General features: G+C 45.0%; 1 protein-coding gene across 8 annotated transcripts in view; it reads left to right on the plus strand.

Moving 5' to 3' along the window:
• Positions 1-14,921, plus strand: part of DLGAP1 (DLG associated protein 1) — a 415,298-nt gene extending 400,377 nt beyond the window's left edge. For 7 of the 8 annotated variants that reach the window (XM_040550113.1, XM_040550116.1, XM_040550112.1 and 4 more), the window contains 3 exons: positions 6,331-6,422; positions 8,474-8,626; positions 11,454-14,921. In XM_040550113.1, the coding sequence (XP_040406047.1) occupies positions 6,331-6,422; positions 8,474-8,626; positions 11,454-11,663 (455 nt within the window). In that variant the 3' untranslated portion in view covers positions 11,664-14,921. Of the gene's footprint in view, positions 1-6,330; positions 6,423-8,473; positions 8,968-11,453 lie in introns of those variants that run through there. The other variant, XM_040550117.1, reaches the window with a different exon arrangement.
• The last annotated feature ends 19 nt before the right edge of the window (positions 14,922-14,940 follow it).

Below are 14,940 nucleotides of genomic sequence, written 5' to 3' on the forward strand. Positions count from 1 at the left end.
CTGCGGGCTGTTCACCCTCCAGATTTTTCTGCCCGGTGCTTCTCGTGGAAGCAGGAGGAGGAAAGGGGTCGCCCACGTTGCTCAGCCCCCGCCGAGGCGCCGATCTTGGCGTGATGCTGCCGGCCGCTCCGGCACGGGGCAGCTGCCTCCCGCAGGGCTCGGCACGTCCTGCTCTACCTGGTGCCAAGGAGAAGCATATGGTGGGGCCACGCGGCCCGCTCGGCAGCGCCAGAAACAAAAGCTTGGTTGTTACAAACCCAGCCCCAAATTGCACCTTTTTTATACATCTACAAGCTTTGAAGAGGGGGAGAGAAGAGGTGCGTGCGGTTCGGTGTAGCTGATGAAACACAACTGGGGCAGGGAGCGCATCCTTTGTTTCAACCCACCATCCGCAGCGCGTGTTTGGCCAGATAACCAAATAATGTCAGCGTGCGATGAGCGAGGCTTTCTGGATGCCGCGGCAGCTGACGGAGGGCTCGCTCCCCCGGCGCTCCCCGTAAAGCGATCCGCGCTGCCTGCAGACAATGCGGCCCTTGTGCGAAACAGCTGTCCGGGGGAGCCGGCTCACTGCTGCTTGACAGTAGCTGGTGTGTTACAGGGAGACATGGGGTATTATCTAGCTGGGAACGAATCTGCCAGATGGGCCCGAACGCTTCGAGCCAGGAACGGAGTCTGCTGCTCTGTATAAAAACAAGCTGCGGGGTGGTGGCTGCCCAGTGAAATGCCAATATAGGGAGAAATAATGCTCCCCCTGCACCCTGAATTATTTATTGTCTGGTATATTATGGGCTTATCTGAAATCATTTTCTGATAAAACTGTAGTGTGTGTAACAGGCAGGTGAAGAGTACTCACACTTCAGGCTAGGGCACCTGATAAGGCTTCCGTGTATTTTATTGGTACGGGGGTGTTGGCTGCAAACTCCAGTGCTCTCATTTAAAAAATAAATTAATTAGTTAATTACAGATGTGAGGCTAATCACGCTATCAGAATTGATTGAAGCTTTGGATCAGGCCTCAAGTGAAATCAAGCATTTACCTTTTGTTTTGTTTTGTTTTGTTTTTTTTCCTTCCCCTCCGCTCTCTCCACCCACCTCAGCCCAGAGAAATGCCGTTCAGTCAGAGCCTGGCTGCTGGTGTTGACGACTTTTTGCTTCAACCTCCCCAGCAATTAATACATGCGGATGCAGCATTAGCAGCAACAGGTCTGGCTCGCCTTGCAGCGCTGCTAGCAGGCAGCAGCTGACCTCTTTATTTCACAGCGGCATAACCCCACGGCTTGGCCTGGCTTTTGCTGGATTCCTTCTGTTGTTTTGGATTTGTGTGGGGCATTCGGGCCTCTGACAGAGCCGGCAGGCTCGCTGTGAGCACCGGCAGACACGCTTCCCTTCCGTGCAGTGCTGTAACGTAACTCCCGTGCTGAGATAACCATCGAAAGCAAACAGCGGGCCTGATTCACCACAAGTCTGGCATGGTGTGGGTTTAGTGGCAAGGAGAGGCGGGCCGGTGAAGAAACAACTGAAATGGAAAACCAAGGCTCTGACAAGACATGTCGCTCCCTGCCTTGCGTATAGGTTGTACTCCTCTGGACTAGCCTGAGAGCAGAGCTTGGCTCCAAATCTGTGAAAACCTTCAGACTTCAGTCTGTAAATTCAGCCAATTCTAGCAAATGATACGGTTTGGGTGCTTTCTGCTGCTTTGTTTTGTTTTGATTGCATCCCCAGGGTGGTAGCAGGACAACCTGGGTCACAGCAGCCTCGTGCAGGGACAGCCACCAGCCCAACCTGTGGACCCTGGCTGCCTGTCTTTAGCCACACACCCCATCCACTCTCCTCTTCCCGCTGCCGTGTTCACTTCTCCCTGGAAGGGACTTCTCCACACACCGATGTTTCTCCAAGGAAAGCCAGCTCCGGGCCGGCAGCCCTGCCGGCATCCAAAGGCTGGCGGAGAAAAAAGAAATCCACAAGCAGTGAAACGACGTAGCTAGGGAAAAAACGTGAAGTGTGCTAATAGAAGCCAAGTAAGTCGGAGAGCACATGGAAACTGCTTTACTCCCAGTGAATAGCATTTACTCATGCAGACAGCCCTATTAATTTCAATGAGATCACTCCCATAAGTAAATATGACTCAAAGCAAGGACTGCCTGCTCCAAAGTTTGCTCCATTTGGCTGTTTTCTCCTTAATAGCTGAGCTTAAAACCTGAGCAGTAGCCTTAACTCTGAATTTCCTGGCTTTTGTCATGCTTGGCGTTATTTAAATGTAGCTCTGTCAGGATGAATAGGCTAAAACGCTGGTCCATCCTGGCTGGGAAATGGATTGTGACAGCTCTATGGCAGGGTTACTTCATATGCACAGTGCGCAGCTAACATCTGCAAGGCAAATGTCAGCCCGGGTGCCTGCCACCCCTGCCACTGCTCCTGACACTTGGTCCTCGGGCAGGGCTGGGCCCTGCAGCCAGCCAGGTGTTGTCCCACCAGGGGCACCTGCCAGCCACAGCCCTGCCTGCCTCCTTCCTCGCTCCTCAGGCCCCGGGGCATGGTGGCAAAGTTGAAATGCAAAGAGATTGGACCCAGTAAGGTGGTCATTCCTCCAAACTCCCCTGGCTCCTACGTGATGACTTTTCACATCACTTCAGTCTGCTTGGTTTTTGTTGTTTTCTTGCATTTTGTTATCCTTGTGACATACACAGTCTCCTTCCAGGGTGGGGCAGGTGATGGTATCACCAGTTCTTTGCTTGCGTTTTCAATCCTTTTCATTTCTTTTCCCATGAAAACTTTGGGGGGATACTTATAACAATACCATCCCAAAGTAGGTCCCATGCAATTTTTAAAAATAAGAGAAGCAACCACGTACTGCTTGAACAGCATATAGTCTAAGTTTATACTTCATCATGTTTTAAAAGGGCAGCAGGCTAGGGGCTAAGGGACATGAGGAAATTCCCCGGCATGTGTCTATCCCAGAACCACTTTCTGTGGCCTCCAGTCTGCAGCAATAATAGCGAGGAGGCACTCCAGATGAACTGAATGGGATCAAAATAGATATAAAAAAGCAGTTCTTCCAAAATAGACATGACTGTCTGTTTCTTAAAAGTCGTTGTAGGAGATAACTGGATTTACAAGGAAGAGAGGTCAAAGCAAAAAAAAATAAAAAAATAGCAATCAGACTGTGAAAACAAAAACACTGGTACGCACTTCTCCCCCTGGGGACGGGGTGACTGCAAAGCATATGATGGATGTTAATAACATTGCTTCATGCATTACTGGAAGGCATTCAGATCCGACAGTGCTGAGTGTGCTGGACAACCCTGTATAGAAAAGAAAGCAGGCATGAATAACATTATATAGGTGTTTAAATCTGCTATGATTGCATCTTGATGGGTTGGTATTCTTTGCTGTTACTTGGTTTTATGTATTTTGTTGGTATCCTATTAGCTGAAAACATCGATTTCAATGTTTATATGTATTTGTTCTCTTCCCCTTGCTTTCTCTGGTTCTTTTCTGATGCATTTTGGATGGAATTTTGCAATTCCATTTACTTTTTCAGTGTATGGCTTCAAACCTCTCAGGATTTTCTACTAAGAAAGTGTCAGGCTGTTTCGACTTTTTATTTTACTACACCTTGGCCCTTCTCTCTGGCACTGGAGGTTTTGACTGAGTAAGAAAACTGGGCACTCTGCCTCGAAACACTAAAAGCAACACGCGTCTGGAAACAGAGCTGTGGCTATTGATAAGGCTTTGTGCCTTCTGGAGAGATTCCTTTCAGTCTTTCGCATGCTTTGTCCCCCCCTTTTTTTTTTTCTCCTAACTTCCGTGACGGGGTTGGTTGTTGACTGGTTGCACATTAACAGACTGCTTGCTCTGGAGGGGCGAGGAATCAGTGACACTTGACTAGATACAGCCACGGCTACAGCAGAAGTGGCAACAATAGGGAACAGCATCAGCATGCATCCCACAGTCAGCTGGGATGATGATTTTTCGGCAAATAGCCAGTCGCTAGGCAGCCAAGGACAAGGACTTCCTTCTCCCTCCGCTGAGATCTCTGAATATTAAGCTCTTCTTCCCCCAGAGGAAGGGGCACGCTCCCATCTATTGCCAGCAAGGTGTGTTTAAATCTGCTGGTGCTCGGGACGCGACTGCCGCTCGGTTAGTGCAGGTTTCCAGGAGGATCCTGTCTCATCTGTTTTCCCCTCCCGAGAAGCTGAGAGACCGCTTTTCTCCCCTTCCCAAGTCTTGGGAAGCGTCAGAGTGGCCGAGCTCCAGATGAGGCAGCTGTTCCCAAATATACTCAGTGGGAAGAGTTTTCATAACAATGGGAACCACATGAAAGCTCGCAGAAAAGCTCCTCCTACTATTGAAGAGCCCTTTCAGTTGAGTGGTTTGCATATTGGGTTGCATAAATGACTAGACACACCAAGGGGTCCATTTTCAGTACTGTGCGCATAGAATTAGACACGCAAGCCTTGCTAACAATAATGAGAGTTGTGTGCAAAACTCCCTGCGCAATATGCTGAAAATATTCTGCTTGGTGGATCTTCCAGCTCACGGCGATTTCCTGGCAGCGCTGAGCTGAGTTCTGGGAACAAAATGAAAGTCTGGGCTCTGTGTGTGTTCACAGAGCTCTTTGCTATAGTTCCCCGAAAAATGTGAAAAGATTCTCTCGAACCCCCCCCCTCCACTTTTTTTTTCTTTCCTTTGTATGTTTAGAGTATAAATGAACTCTGCATCCCACTTTTCCTTAAGGAGTGAGCTTTAAGGCTGCTGACGGAAAAGCCATTTGCCCTTAAGGAGCAGAGCACAGATTTCCCACTACTGTACGTCTGGTTTCGCTTCGCGGTGGGTGTTTGTGCCAGCTTGCTTAGCGTGTGATTCGTGAGCGAATCCCTGGGAGATGCCTTTCTCTTACCAAGCCTTGCACGGCCGCATTCTGGTCACACAATGCGAACACGTGTTGCAGCTGGTCACAGGACTGCGAGACACCAAAAATACTGTTAGAAGGGCTTTTTTTCTTTTCTTTTTTTCTCTTTTCTTTTTCTTTTCTTTTGTTTTCTTTTCCTTTTCTTTTCTTTTCTTTTCTTTTCTTTTCTTTTCTTTTCTTTTTTCTTTTCCTTTCATCAAAATACTTAGCACTATTTTCGAATGGAGCTCTGACACCTTTGTGATAGGTTTTACACAAAAAGTGACTGTGCCTAAGGGATGATGCAGAGAGTAGGAGTTTAGGACTAGTATCTCTTCGAGCTCTGCCAACAACTCACCCTGAGCAGGCCACTTCAGGTCTCTGTATTTCCTGTCCCTCCATCACCACTGTAAAATTGTCATGGAAAAGCTGCTGTACTTATATGATGTCTGGGACAGAGGGTACTGCAAGGATCTGTGAGTAGAAATGGTGAAAATGGTGACACAATGGTTGCCATTCGTGGTTTTCACTAATGAAGTGGTTTGTTGTTTGTTTGTTTGTTTTTCTATTTTTGATTAAATTAAGTGAAAATCTCTATTTAACCAAAGAATTGGGAGATAAGTTATTTCAGCTGGCAGGGAAAGGGAGGAGACCACAACTAACCCACCCTCTGTACAGAGCTGTTACAGACAGTGCAAGAGACAGGCTAGGACCGGCGAGGAGGAGAGGCCAGGGTGTGAGTGCTCCCTGAACAGTGCCTGGGCACCTGCATTCAACAGCAGACGCCACTTCTGATACTGCTCATGGGAAAAAAAAAAAAAAAAAAACACCTCAGAGGGTCTGGATGAGATTTATCGGTGTGCATTACAATCCCCAATCCCTTTCCAGGGGTCAGATCAAGCAACACTCAGTTAAACCTGAAAACAAGGCATCACGTTGCCGCAAGAGATGGCAGAGATGCTGGTACATGCAGCGTTTTCCAAACTGTGTGCTTGATGACAGTTTTGGAAAGCTGCACGCCATCGTGCAGGAAGCCATGTTGTGTTCACAGCCTGAGCCTGCGTCCCGGTGTTGTTTAGAGGTGCAATTTCTTGTGTGCTTTCTATGCAGGGTGCAAAAGCTTTTGATCAGTCACATCTGTACTGCCATGAAAGTGCTCTGTGCCAGCTGGAAGTTGTTTCACTGAAGAATGAGAGGCAGCTGTACCAACAGATTAATATTTTGCCAATGCAGGCTGACCTGAGAGCCCTTGCAGCCTGCCTTGGCCTGGTACAGATCTGCCTTCAGCTTCGTCAGCTTCTCCATAACCCATGTCTGAGAGACAATGCTCTATAGGAAAACTGGAGCTGGCTCCTGTAGATCTCTCTCCTCTCATTTTGTAGGCTTTTGGTTGGCCACAGCAAGGAGAACACCATGACTTACGCCTCTTTTTTCTCTCAGTTCTAGGGAAAATCCGAACTGCGGTGGGCAGTGCCCAGCTCCTAATGGCCCAGAAATTTTACCAGTTCAGAGAACTTTGTGAAGAAAACCTGGTATGTAACTTTTCTGATAAATACTGTTGTGTACCTCTTACTACCAGAGGAACTGCCCCTGCAAACAAACACCTCAACTAGACATTTTCTGACAAGCAGGGTCTACAACTTCTTGCAGTAAAGGCCTTGATGTGAATTTGAGAGTAACACTGTCAAACTCAGTGGAGTCAGCATGAGTTTTGCTAATAGTTTGAGATCCTTAAAACAAAGAAAGGCAAAAAGCTTTGGGTGAGGTATCACTGAAGTTCTGCTGCTAGATAGTCCCTTCACCTCTGAGTTCTGGTTGTTGTGGGCATGGAGATGCTTGGGTGCCTTCTTGAGGTCTTTCAGGGTGGACCAGATGTCTCACATAATCCCAATGCTGCCTGTATAAGAGGCAAAGAGCCAGTATGTTATAATAATTATTACTGTATGCAACTGGTATATGCTACTGCTATTATTAGTAGTATTTGCTATTTTTATGCCATTAATATTGGTAGTATCACAATTATATTCCTGATAATAAATGAATAATATATTTCATACCATGTACCTAAAACAGTATTCCCTAAAACACAAGCACTTATAAAAGTTTTTGAAATTTTTAATTAACAGTTTTGCACAATAGATACATTTAATCCCCAATTTTGGCATAAATTCCTAGAAGCACAGAAAGCACAGATTGTTATGCTCTACCATCACAGAACGGGGAAAGCAAGCCCTGTGGTACTCGCCACAATGGGGTGGCCGTCTTCTACTCCATTTAATGCACCCCTGAAAATCCACACCCAAACCAAAATCTGCCTGGAGTGAACAAATGCAACAGAAATAATTTCTTTCTGAATAAGCCTTCCAATTCTTAATAGAAAAAAAATGAAAAAAAAATGTTTGTGCATCTTGTAAATAAAAGCCAACAATGAGCAACCTGCTAGTGTCAAGCACAGAAAAACTAAGAATGAAGGTATTATCTCCGTTCTTCTTATGCATCTGAAAATATATATTTTATTGTTTTCTACAGTCACTGCTTTGGTGGTATAACCATGCTATCAAAATCACTTGTCAGTGTTGAGGTGAAAATCACAAATAGAAGTATCCTAAGCAAAACTTAGGATATTCTCAGGTTTGTTGTTCCTGAGGTGAGGAAGAAAACCTAAGCACAAAGTGACACTTGAGCCATGTAAAACAACATTTGGGGGGGCTAATAATAATTTATTTATGTATTTATACACTTCACATATGCCTACTGCACGTGCAATATTTCCAGAGCTCACTGTGTTGGGCTCACTGGGCAATGAGGATTCCTCTTGAGGCCCGTGAGCTTGAAGGTGAAGATGAACTGAACCCACTTGCAAGCCCTGCATGGCACATCCAGCGTGGTGCAGCTAATGTGTTTGGTGCAGGGAAAGAGGTACCCTGGCTGTCCTGCCTCTCTCAAGGTCCAGGGCCTACCAGCTGTGGGCCAGCACTGTGTTTGGCATATCACTCTTCCCAAAAACGAGCCTGAAAAAAAAAAAAAAAGTAGATTGCTGTGCTTCTGCATGTTTTCTTCAGAGCTTTTCACCCTGCAGAGATTATTCTTGTCCAAAAAAAAAAATAAAAAATGGCCTGAGGTGTATGACAGGCAATTTTACCTGAAATGGTGTATTTTTGTAGCCCTTAGATTCTCATTGTGTGGGAAAAGTGTTTGTGCATCTGTCCATCACTATTTGTACATGCAGCAACAGTACACTTTCACAGGTCCCAGTCTTCCTACAAGCATCAATATCATGGGGAACCCTTCCTCATTAAAGTGAAGAGGAGGCTGGCAATCAATTTCAGTGTTATCAGGATACCACCCTCGAATCCACTGGTGGTGCCCAGGAGCCCATGGGGGCACAGTGGCTTGACACTGCCACAGACCCTTTGCAAATAAAAACCCAGTCGGTGCTCTGTTGTTTCTCCCTCTGTGTCTCCTTGATGGCTCTCTCTGCTGAAACTGCTTTGCTAGCAAGATTTGTAACCATTTGCACAAATGCTTTACATTAAGAAGTACTAAAGCCCAACTGTTTTTTTTTTCTTCTTCTGTTGTACAGAATCCTAATGCACATCCACGGCCGACCTCCCAGGATTTAGCAGGGTTTTGGGATATGCTGCAGTTGTCCATAGAAAATATTAGTATGAAATTTGATGAACTTCATCAGTTAAAGGCCAATAATTGGAAACAGATGGATCCTCATGACAAGAAGGTAGAACATTGTAGATTTTGTATGCTTCATTTAAAACCCTGCACAAATACTGGACAAATTAAATAGGCCTCTGTGTTACAGCGTTGACGTTAAAAATGTGAAATGAAGCTCATATCAAATTAATTTCATTGTAATGACAATGTTTACATAATAATCATCTGGGATATTATCTGTAATATGTTTCAGGCATATTTTTAAACCAAATCTGTCTTTGTGAATCGGATAATGGGAATGTGGTACTTTGTTAAGCTTTACATTTAATCATATTAGACGATCAATCGTTGGAAGGAACTGCCTTATATATTGATTCTTAAAATTAAATAAATCACATTTACGGTTCATATTATTGCATATAGCAAGAGTTCTAGGTTGTGTTACTGAAAAAACTAGGGAAGCACTGTAACCATCACTGACTTTGGTAACCAGATTACAAACAGAGCAATATCAAAAATATGCCTTCCAAAATGTCACATGAAAGAACTTCCACATCTTTTTTGTTGTTGTTGTTGTTCTTTTTTAGTTTGGTTGGTTGGTTTGGTTTTTGTTTGTTTGTTTGTTTGTTTGTTTTTAATGGGTGATTTCATAAACAGGTCCACTTGGCTGGTAGTGCTGTTTATCCAAGAGAGTATAAAAATCATCTGGAGCCTTGGGGTTTTTATTTAAATGTAGTCTTCTTCTGTCACCATGAAAAAACAACCACATCTCCAAGTGTAAGCCACATTTCACTTCCCATTCTCATTCAGCACCATTGCCTTATTTTTCTCCTCACGATCCACATCAAGACGAACAGCACTGGGGTGAGCCAAAATACACAAATGTTTCAGCAGGTACTTAAAAGGCAGGCCTGTTCCTAGAGGAACCAACAGTCTAATGCCCTGCCGCACTCCTGTAGATATGTAATTTGATGGCTGACTCTCCATTAGACTTTCTGTGGCTGATCTGATACCAATGAATAGAGCAAGCAGGTAGGGACGCCAGAAGGAGGGGGACAAGACCTACAGGTACAGTGGCTGAGCCATGTGTCTGGGCCCCCCGAACTCATGGTTAGCTCACTTCAGATGACCAAAGTGGTGTTTTCTTTTGGACAGATAACAATAACGATAACGAACCCCGTTAATCTTGCAGCAGGAAGTTTGCAAAGGCAGTGCTGGTAGCACTCTCCTTCCTCCGGTCAACACTAAATACTCATTCATTCCTGACTTAGCAGTGCCATGCTCACACCATTTGTGCACACCTAGTGTTTTGTAGGGGGATGCATGGGAATGTGTTTTCCTAGCCCGAGGTACTGAAGGCAAGTCATTTTCCTATCTTCTTTTTTTATTTTTTTCCAATATCTGTCAGAAAAGGAAGTTAAAAACGCCAAACATGCATGCACAAAAATGCTGGTGTATGGTCTTTAGATAAGCTTTCGTTAGCTTATCTAGTCAAGTGGGTAGGCCGAGTGTTTTTAATTGCAGCAGTAAGAAACGACAGCTTTCCTTAAAAAACTGTGCCTTTTGTTTGCTTCTGAAAAACATTTCAAAGAGTTTCCAACAAAAAGAAGACTATAACGGGTTAAAGGAAGTTAAGTAGTGCTGAAGAAAGGGACCTACGGTAGGCAGGTAAAGATTACACATTTTAAAGAATTACATTGACTATGTTCCTGGTTCAGTGAGCATTTGTCTATGATTCTAAATGAAACAGAACATTTCATTTCTTAAAAAGAAAAAGGAAAGAAAAAACTTTCAGTGGAATTGATATTTGCAATTGCCTTTGGCCTTTGCCATTGGGTCCTTTTTAAGCAGCATAGATTAATCCTTGGATGGAGGGAAAAAGCAAAGTATGAATAAGTGTAACTAGGCACCTTTATCTTTCAAGCCGTGGATGCTGTTGTGATCAGCATGAGAGAAAATGCAAGGGCAGAATGGGACCTTTGTAGTGTGATAAAATCCCTTCGTTCAGAGGCCGTGTTCACAGTTGGAAGGGGATGTAACTTAAAAGACAATCTAATTAACTTGACAAAGTCTTTGTGGACGCCTGAAATTCAGGCCTGAATACACTTTTCTTTTTCAGGAGAGATCCCGCTCTGATTTTTTTTTTTGTACCCACGCACCAGGCTGTACATAAAAGTCCTCCTTGTCAATCGCGTATCTGGAGCTAGCCGCCACCGTGATGATTAATGCATGTTCTCTTCATGGTGTTCAATTTTTTCCTACCAGTTTTTCAAGCTAGAGCTGGCTGTAGTGTGGCATGCCTATTTAGCAGGAGGCCAGGGTTTATACGAGCTTGCACAGGCAGACCCGAAGCGGGGGATTTGGGAGCAGGCTACTAAGTTTCTATGAAAAATGTACGTGAATATCTGGTTCTGTTGCTATTTTTTTGACGGTTATCACCCTGATGCACCAACCGCACGCAGGCAGCTAGCTGACAGCCACAGGTGGGATGCCGAGCCCACCGCATCTCAGCGCTGCCACAGGACCACCTCGCGCTGCCTCGGTGCCGTTTTTGGGGGGTGAGGTGACGTGCACATCTCGGCCCCGTCCCGGCGGTGCCGGCTGCGGTCAGCCGGGCTTGTTAACAGAGCTGCAGGAGCCGGGGCCCCCCGGGGTCGCGCTGCCGAGAGCGGGATTTATTCCTCAGCCGCGTGAAGCGGTGCCGGTGGTACGAGGCCGCGCCTGAGACGCTCTCCTCTCTAGCTCAGTTTCTAGCCAGTTCACTGAAGACTAAAGGGCAGATAGGAGCTAACAGACCGTAGGTAAAATGTGTGTTCTAACTACTGACGCGTCCTAGTTTTTCCCGCCTTTCCCTGAGAAGCTGTATAATGCCATTAACCTTCTGCTTTGATCAGGAGAGAAGGGTCCCTCCTCCAGTGCCAAAGAAGCCATCGAAAGGTCAGGTGCCGCTCATCCGGGAACGCTCTCTGGAGAGCTCGCAGCGTCAGGAGGCCCGGAAGCGGCTGATGGCTGCCAAGCGCGCGGCGTCCGTCCGGCAGAACTCAGCCACCGAGAGCGCCGAAAGCATTGAGATATACATCCCCGAAGCCCAGACCAGGCTATGAAGGGATCCGACCAGGAGGACTCTCTCTGGCAAGACAAGTCTCCTGTACAATCTGCCCCTCTAGGCTCCTGCTCCAGGTCACCACCACCGAGTATTTGTACCTCCTCCTCTCTCTGCTCTCTCCCCCTTCCCCTCCCTCCCCTCTCTCCGTACGCAGTCCCGGTGACCCCGATGAATCCCACCGCCGTGGCGTAGTTGTCGGTCCTCCAAGAGGTGTCCTCTAACCACCCTTGCTTCCTGAAGGTTTGCCCATGTCATCACGATGCTTTGTCACACATGTACTGATGCTGCCACCTTGCCTCATGTAAACGAGTGCGATCCTCTTTCTGTTTGAAACCAGTAAACGCGGCGTTCAGACTCCCATGCACACGCGTTCCTGTACAGTAGGCGCTCCATTTAACCCACTCACGACCTTTAGTTGATCTAAAGCTAGCCTGTTACCTAGTGTACAGCAATATCAAACCGCAGGGGATTTTGGAAATTTCAGTCACGCAGGGTGATCCTTTTGGACTCTGCCGTCTTCCTCATAAAAGATGAAAGGAGCTATGACTCGGATTCCCCTCTTTTTATTACTTTTTTTTTTTTTCTAAAGCAGATGGCGCACTTTATTCTAAACCTCCGAATCACACCTTCTCACCTGAATTTAAGGAGTCACAAAGTGGGGGGAGAGGTTGGGGCGGGAGTGGGGAGGGAGGGTAGAAACACAGAGCTGGGGGTGAAAAATGGAAGCATATCCTGCAGGTGAGATGGCGAGGGATAGAAAAGATCCTGTGGAAAGATGCCTGCACACTCACAGCTGCACAAACTGCCTCATTTTTATTTCATCAATCACTACTTAAACATTTCAATCAGCAGAAGATTGTAAATTCGATCTTCCAGGGAAATAATCTATTTTGAAAGGCAATAAAAGAGTGAAAAGGAAGGAGATAAGAAGCAAGGACAGTTGAAGATAATATAAAAGAAGGATTTTCTTGTCCAAGTATTAAGAGTTTTTAAAATTGTACTGTACTGTCAATTCCTCTTGTATTGTATTGTATGGATTATATTGGTTAAAAAAAAAAAAAAAAGAAAAAAAGAAAAAAAAAGCTTGGTTTTGTTGATGTCTTACTCTTGGTGGGACTATCCGATCTCACATGTACACGCAGCCACACACCAACACCTGTAAGCAAATTGTTGTACACAGAGCCTGCGATGCTTCTCCAGGCGAGGCTTTGCTTTATCCACAGCTGGTTGTATGCTATCGTGCAGACTGCTTATCACCAAACGGTCCGTATCTAGGAGTAAGTTTCTAAATCAGTCTCCTCTTAATAGTATAAAGTACCTATCTGAACAAGAACAATAAAGTATTTTTCACAAGTTATGGGATCAATATGAACTTAATTTCTTTCCACGACAAGCTTTCCTACCCCCGCTCCTGCCATTGTTTTGCAATCACGAAAAATATGCATCCCAAGTAGCTCGTTAATACCGGGGGTAAATCACAGACAATAGGGCTGGGGAGGAGTGGGAGCGGTCGGCCCTGCTCGCCGGCCCCCCAGCTGCCCCCCAGCCGAGTTGGGGGCTTCTGCCCGCTCAGTCGCGGGAAGCTCTCGTGCCAACACAAGGAAAGCTGTGCCCCGTGTGCCAACGACAACAAGGTATGGGTGTGGGTGTGCGCACGCGTGCCTCCCTGGCACCTGCTGGGGACAGCAGAATTGGGGACAGTGGGTTTTGCCAACGTGGCTGTGCCCAGGCTCCCGGGGGTGATGCTGTCCGGACTGCTCTGTGGTCCCCATCCATCACCTGGGGCACCTGCAAGAGGAAGGCGGCCTTCTGCTCCTGCTGGGGACAGGCTTAGGGACAGCCACCCCCATGGTGGGGCACGGTGTGCACTGGGGGCAGCAAACCAGCGCTGGCTTCCTACGCCCTTAGCTGTTAAAAGCTGGCCCAGCCTCTGCGACATCCTACCGCAGGGCTGGCAAAATCCTGCAGCTTGCGTTTCAGAGCATTGGAAATTGTCATCGAAAAGTGAAACTCGTGATAAAAGTATTCATCGAGGTCATGCCAGACAGCTTCTTTTCCTACGACATCATAGCCAGGTGCTAATTTAATTTTACTCAAGAAAATAGGAGAGGTAATAGGTTCTGGCACCAAGTATTTTCACGAGAGCATACTAAAACCACTAGAGAATTTGCTACCTCTCAAAGCCATTGATATCTGAGCTATGTCTTTATAAACAGGGCACAAATACTTACTGCTGTGGTTTACAAGATAAGGGCTAATAATTTAATATATAAAAGACTTTTAACTAGAGTAATCGGAAATCCAGTGTAACCCTAGAGTGCTTTGTGTTATAGGAGCTTTGAAAGGTTTGACCCTCTCAGCGTTCGAATACCTGTGTGTTTGCTAGTTTTGAAACACTTCATTTGACTTTTAGCAGCAATGAAACATCACCGTGTTTGCAGTATATACTAGTGCCAACTGCCACTTTTGAGCATATAGTCATATTAAGTATTAATTATTTGGAACTCATTTGTACTGAGGTATACAAAGCTGTATCCAGGTGAGAGTCCACATTCACAGCTGTGTTTCAGATTATTTAGTTTTGTGGATGTTTTATGAAAGATGAGTTAAGATTTTGGTTGACAAGTGGCTACAGAAATTTATACCTAGCAAGTGCCCCCCTAAAAAAGCAGAAAAGGGAAGACTATCTAGTCTTTTATGAATTATTGTATTTGTATATCACAGAATATTTTTCTTATATATTTTAAATGAATCTATTCTTAGCTGAATGCCTGTTAAATCATTTGGCTCTGGAGAGAGAATTGCAATGTTTGCTTAGTTTTTTAGCAAAATTTTAAAAATACAGCCAAGACCAGTTAATATAAAATATAATACTTCTGCCCCTAGAATGCCACGAGTTAACCACTTGACTCATTTACCAGTACTAATGCGCAAATAGTATATTTGCTGTATCATCTGTTTTAGTATAATTTGTAACTATTTGTTTTTAGTCTAACCTGCCCAGTGTAAATTAAAAATGCCTATATTCTGTTTCACTTTCGTACTAAAGTATTTCTTTTTTTTTTTTTTTTTTCCTTGGGGAAATTTTAGAAAAGGTTGGTTTTGTCTCCTGCTTCAAAAGTTAAAAAGAAAAAAAAAAGTATTTATTATATTTTTTGCAGATGTTTCCATAAAATTCTCATAATCTTTTTGTAAAGAAAGATGAAGAAATGGATTAAAGATTTTTAATATTTGAAAAGGTAAATAGAAATAATTTATTTGTAATATATTTCAGT

The sequence above is a fragment of the Cygnus olor genome, chromosome 2 (genome assembly GCF_009769625.2).
Source record: "Cygnus olor isolate bCygOlo1 chromosome 2, bCygOlo1.pri.v2, whole genome shotgun sequence".
Classification (NCBI taxonomy): Eukaryota; Metazoa; Chordata; class Aves; order Anseriformes; family Anatidae; genus Cygnus; species Cygnus olor.